The sequence below is a fragment of the Chelonoidis abingdonii genome, chromosome 1 (assembly GCF_003597395.2).
Source record: "Chelonoidis abingdonii isolate Lonesome George chromosome 1, CheloAbing_2.0, whole genome shotgun sequence".
NCBI classification, from domain to species: Eukaryota; Metazoa; Chordata; order Testudines; family Testudinidae; genus Chelonoidis; species Chelonoidis abingdonii.
In genome coordinates, this window is record NC_133769.1 from 206,953,325 (window position 1) to 206,959,525 (window position 6,201).

Below are 6,201 nucleotides of genomic sequence, written 5' to 3' on the forward strand. Positions count from 1 at the left end.
AGATTTTTTTTCCTTTCTGACCCTTGCTACATGTCTGAAATATCCTACTTTAAGTGACTGTACAGATTTAAAAAAAACAGTAAACAAAGGAAGGCTATTTGAGAAGTGGACATCACTATTTTGCCTACTGAATGTGTTGTTTTGGAAAAGTAGCGGGAGACTTCATCACCTGAGTCCAGTGGTTGGGATAGGGTGCTTTGAAGAATTCTTACTTTCAGTGGGAATGAATGAAGCTTCAGAGCTTTGTTGAACTGGTGAAAATATAATTTTGTTTGAATTTTGGAAGATATTTCAGGACTGAATTTTAACTTCTATTGTATCAGGGCCAAATAATGATCATAAAAACAAATCAATCACCTCAGCCATCTGAAAAATCTCACATAGAAATCCAGAGTGAAGCGAAAGATCTTGCATTTTACCCTAAAGGCTGCCTGTCATGTTTGAGCATTAGTGGATGATATGGATGATTGAATTCCAGAGCTGAAGACCTTTCACCAATAAAGGTCTGCTATCTGGCCCCAGCATTTCATCTTTAAACTCACAGCAATTTGAATTAATGTGTTCTTTTATTCTGACACAAGATCACTGAAATCCTTCAGCTTTTAGTCATGCCACTATTGGATAAAAACATAGCTTACATATGATTACTTTTATAGTGTTAAAAAAAAGTACTTTATGTGGGCCCTGATCCATTAAAATACTTAAGTACTTGCATAATTTTAAGCAGAAATAGTCATAATGAAGTAACTGGGACTACTTGAGCTGAAAGTTATGAAACTGCTTAAGTGCTTTGCTAGACTTAAGGGCTCAGATTTAAAAGCTACACAGATATTTAAAACAAGTGTGAAATCCTGGCCCCACTGACTTCATAGGGGCAGAATTTTGCCCCATAAATCCAATAGGTATTTCAATCCTATTTGTTTTTTCACTGTTATGTAGAACAAGCCCTTCTTTAATGTGTTTCTCTTCCAGACAACTTCTGCTTTCCAACCTTGACAGCCTTTCACTGCAGCTAGGATAAACATAGTTTTAATATTCTTTATTTTGGTACATTCTAATATGCCCAAGAGCGTTCAACCAATTGAGTAGCGTGCATGAGCATTGGGACACTGCACTTGTAGAGAAATACTCTCCTGTAACTGAGTATTCCATTTCAGTTTTATTGCTGAAGAATGGTTCAGGTAAAAATTTGAATAAGATTTAAATGAAATCTTACAAATAATGAAGGCAAAAAAACAAAACTAGGCAAAACACTGCTTTTCAACAAATGTTAAACATATTGCATATATCAAGATGAAAGATGTACAAGTTAAATTGTTTATCAATTGAATATTAAAACTATTGTATGTCAGAGGAAGAAGGTGTTAGTTTAGACTTCCCTAGTGTAAATTTAGAATCTCCACATTGCAGACCAGTGTCAGTGTTTGAAATCTCACTTTTGTAATTATGTAACCTTTCATTGTCCACAGTTGTTTGTTCTTTATCAAGCCTTTTTGTGTTAGGGGTTGAATGGTTGTTTAAAACATAGCTTGGTCCAAAGAGTTCTTCCATAAGAGAGTTTTTCCTCTCAGTTAGCCTTGTATGAACATAGCTTCCATCCTCTGTATCTTTCTGCCTTGTTTTCGTAACTTTACCAAATGATGGCTCGTATATGCCAAATGAATTTCTTGCCTTCAATTCAGCTATCTCACTCTGGTGCCGACCTGCTTGTCTGTTCTTGCGGAGGCTGCCTGTGTTGGATGCTGGACCAGATGCAGGAAGCCCCTGATGCAAGTTTTCAGTGGCTTCTGTGAATGTGTACTGTTTTTTTAGTCGAGTGGGTGTTCTGTTGTTCTGAGTTGGAGTTACACTTTTATCATCTGCTGCTCCTTTGTCACTTAGTTGTTTACTTTTTCTCTCCTCCCTTTCATTCTCTTCTGCTACAACTTTTTTCTGATTATTCTTCCTTATTGGGACATCATTTGTAGGTCGAATTTGTCCTGCTTTCATCAGTTTCTCTAGTTCTTCTTTCAGTAAGTCAGCTTTCCTTTCTTGCACTTCTCTCTTTTTCTTCTTTCTTTCCATAAATTCAACGTGAGTTTTTTCTTCCATGAGCTGTATTTCATCACTTAAAAATTCTACAATGAAATATTTTTTTATTTAGCAATGTTCTTAATTTAGGGATTGTTTAAGAGCATTAGATAGGTAAAATGTCTTTGCACTATGTAAATCTATATACCATCATTCTCATTTATATTTCACCAGCTCTATGAGATTACTAAGAAGATACTATTCGCTGATGAGTATGCCAGAAGACTTGTTAGATCTAGATCAGAGATTGGCAACCTCTGGCACACAGCTTGCCAGGGTAAGCACTCTGGCGGGCCAGGCCAGTTTGTTTACCTGCTGTGTTGGCAGGTTCGCCCAGTCACGGCTCCCACTGGCTGCGGTTCACTGCTCCAGGCCAATGTGGGCGGCGGGAAGCTGCAGCCAGCACATCCCTCGGCCGCACTGCTTCCCGCAGCCCTCATTGCCCTGGGACGGTGAACCGCGGCCACTGGGAGCTGCGATTGGCCGAACCTGCCTACGCGGCAGGTAAACAAACTGGCCTGGCCTGCCAGGGTGCTTACCCTGGTGAGCTGTGTGCCAGAGGTTGCCAACCCCTGCTCTAGATAGTAGAGCACCCTGCCGCTAAATTGACCCTAGAGATTGCATCTAGGCTTTTACTACATATTTTTCCAGATGTTTAACTTTATTCAGTGTACAAATGTGCTAATTTTATTCATGATAATTTTTAATACTCCATGATTTCATAAAGGGTGAACATAGACAAGTGATACACTTCTATAGGACAAAGTCCAACTACCAGCCCTGCAAACAAATTCAACATGTGATCTAAACTCAAATTGTGTTCTTTTTGTCTTCAGCATAGTCACCCATTATAAAGAATTCTGGAACTTAAGTGACAATTTTGTTGATGTTGAATATCATTTCCTAGCTGTATTGGCTCTGTAGTGTCGGCATTAGTAGGGTTTTTTTGTAGGGGGTAGTATACGCAAATACAGCAGCCATGGTTTATATATCAAGTTGCTATACAATTTAAAAAAAATAGGGATGGTCTCACTGCCTTGGAGAGAACGAGACAATACCAAACAATAAAATGAGCTAAAACCCAACCTTGAAGAAAAAGCAGATTACAAGGGGAAGTGAAAATAGTCAAAAATTAACTGAAATAAATGGAAAGGGCTTATACCAAGGACTGAAGACCATCAAAGCGTGATTTTGACTCAGTAAGAAATCACCACCACCGCTCTTGCAGGGTGGGTTCCCCTTGTTCATGAAGCTACAACAGATATGCCTCCTCAGGGATAATAGCATTAACAGTGTCAACAGAGGGCCAAGTAGCTTTGGTGCAGCTTTGGGGTATGACAAACCAAAAGGAAGTTTTGAGAGGAGATGGGCTCTAATCTCAATCCTTGTTGAGACAACTGGGGAGACAAGGTAGATTGAGACAAACTCTAGACAAGGTTCCAGTAGCAGCATAAATTGCCTGTCTCTCAAACCTCATCCCTTCTGAAGGCAAGATGAAAGGGATCAGCAGCCTATTGTTCAGGATCAAGTTGATCAGCATAAATTGTCAATAAAACCACCATAGTCCATTATCTGCTCAAACAACGCATTTGATTTCTGCATACTGTCACCAAGCTATTAGAAGGCCAGGAGCACAGATGTATATAAACCACCTCTAAATTACTTACATACCGGTAAGTGCTAGAGCACCACTAAGGTGGACTTCAGTGGCTTGTATTAACACTGTTGTTGAACTTGTTCGTTGTGTGTCAGATACAGGCTAGTAGCCATCACGGCAGGGGTAATACCAGTGTACTGAAGCTCATTCATTCTGTTTGCATAAGATCAAATGAGGTTATGAAAAATTAAAAACATACCTCTACATGTTCTATTAAAAGTTTCTTGCTTTGATAGTTTCATGGTTGGTTCAATTTCTATCTTATGTTTTGTATCTTCATAGGGTACTACTTTTCCATTTCTGTCGTCACTTGTTTTTTTCTCCTACAATTCACAGTTTAAAATAAACAAAGATAATAGTAAAAAAAAAAAAAAAAAAAAAAAAGCTGCACTTACATTAGTGAATGATCAATTGAATTATTTTTTTGTGACTCAAGTTGCTCATTTTTGGTATTTTCTGTTCTATTTAGATTATCATACATTTATTTCATATAGTTAAACATTTGTCCTAACAAAAGTATCCTTAAATGTTTAAAATAATACCACTATATTAAGGAAAAAAATGGTGCATGCAATATATCTTCAGAACTCTGAGATTAAGGATATTTAGAAAAAAAGTTCTTGAAAATTATGGAATAAAGTATGATATATGAGCAAACACATTAGAAACTTTGAGGTTAAATGGGATCCAGATGTTTCATACCTCTAGGCACAGAGCTGCACTTTTGACTATTCCTTGTTTTTGATGATGTGAAACCTGTGCTGATTTAAAATTCTGCTTATTTACTTGTACTGATTTGCTTAAACTAACACCTGTAGAAAGAAGAGCAAGTATTAACAGGAAGCAGAAGAGTTTCTAAAACAATACAATATTTGGAAACAGGTAATACCTATACAACCAATATTGGTATGGAAATCTATTATTTTAAACATCTCCAGCTCCAGGTATGTATTTCTTTATTCCCATAATGCAATTTTATAAAGAAACATAAGGCAGAAGCGATCTGTAATAGCGTCTATCAAAATCCACACAGATAAAACAGGCACCACGGGCATTCCCTAAAACACTATTCAGCTGCTGGCTAATCTCCATAAGTGCCTGTGTTTCCACCAGAGGAGTCCCATAGGGACCTAAGCTTCTGCCAGCAGGCATGCACAAAGCCACTTTAGTCCTGATGTTCCCTAGCTCATGTCTAAGATCTGCCAAGTTTCACAAACTAGGTTTTCCATGGCCTTTCACCTGACAGGTAGGCATGCTCGGAGCATGCCTAACTTACACAAAAGACAATGGTTGTGGTGTCCATTTTCCCTCATAACCAATAGCCCGGTGGTTAGTGCACTCACATCAAATGTGGAAGACTGAGGCTCAAGACCCCACTCTTCCTGATTTAAAGCAGGGACTTGAAGCCCCATCTTGCAGGTGGGTATCCTAATCACTGGGCTATAGGGTCATTCTCATCCTCTCTCTTTGGCTCAATGAATACTTAATTATTATTCAAAGTGGAACAGCTTCAACAGGAGAGACTGAAAGAGCCCAGTGGTTAGGGCACTTATATGGGAGACCTGAGTTCAAGTCCAGCAAAGGAGGGACTGGAACCTAGGTCTTCTATAGCCTGGGTGAACATCCTAGCCTCTGGGCTATTGCCTATAACTGCCTCATGCTACTTTCTGATTTTTCATGAGAAAAAACTGAATGGACTTAGATGCCTAACTCTCAATCCCAAGTGGGGGAAGGCACCTAACTTCCTTTCAGAGATGGGGCCTAAGTCCCACTCCTCTCCTTGTCTTTTCCTTCTGATTAGCTTATAGTGGCTTCCATGGCCAGGATGCTGGCTTCTGTGAATTTCTTTTTTTAAAAACTAACTCTCCCTCCATGCCTAGAAGACACTAGATGACAGGGTGCAACACCCATACACCTTTTGAGAATCTAGCCCCAAGTGAGGGGTACAAAAACATAGCAGAAAGGAAAAAAAAAAAGGTGTCATTATGATGGCTTAATTTATTGAACACAAAGTTGTCAGCGTTTCCTTTTCCTGATCAGAGCATTTCTGCTGTTAATAACTCAGAGTAGCAAATAAATTGATTAAACGAGTAATAGAAGGATTCAGGGTGAGTATTTCTACATCTAGCACATTTGGTTTGAAAACAGAGCATTGGATGCAGCACATAGACGCCAACTCCATGGATGCTCCAGGGCTGGTGCACCCACAGGAAAAAATTGGTGGGTGCTCTTCACTCACCAGCAGCTCCCCACCCTGCCCCTCTGCCCCAGGTCACATCTGCCTCTTGCCTTAAGCATGCCATGTGTGGTAATAGCCTCCTGTCCCAGATCTGGACTTTAGCGTCCAAAATCTGGGGGCTTACCTGAAACTCCCCCAAGCTCACTACCAGCTTGGATATTCTCACTGCCACCAGGTCAGGAATTATAGGGCCTGACCCCCCTTTCCTCTCTCTGGTGTCCCCAACCCTTCCTTT

At 39.6% G+C, this 6,201-nt stretch overlaps 1 protein-coding gene across 1 annotated transcript in view; it reads right to left on the reverse strand.

Moving 5' to 3' along the window:
* Positions 1-163: 163 nt before the first annotated feature.
* The window catches only part of LCA5L (lebercilin LCA5 like), a 36,762-nt gene continuing 30,724 nt past the window's right edge, over positions 164-6,201 (reverse strand). The window contains exons 6-8 of the mRNA XM_032790671.2: positions 4,430-4,539; positions 3,927-4,050; positions 164-2,117 (exon numbers count right to left, since the gene is read on the reverse strand). Of these exons, the coding sequence (XP_032646562.1) occupies positions 1,339-2,117; positions 3,927-4,050; positions 4,430-4,539 (1,013 nt within the window). The 3' untranslated portion in view covers positions 164-1,338. The remainder of the gene's footprint in view (positions 2,118-3,926; positions 4,051-4,429; positions 4,540-6,201) is intronic.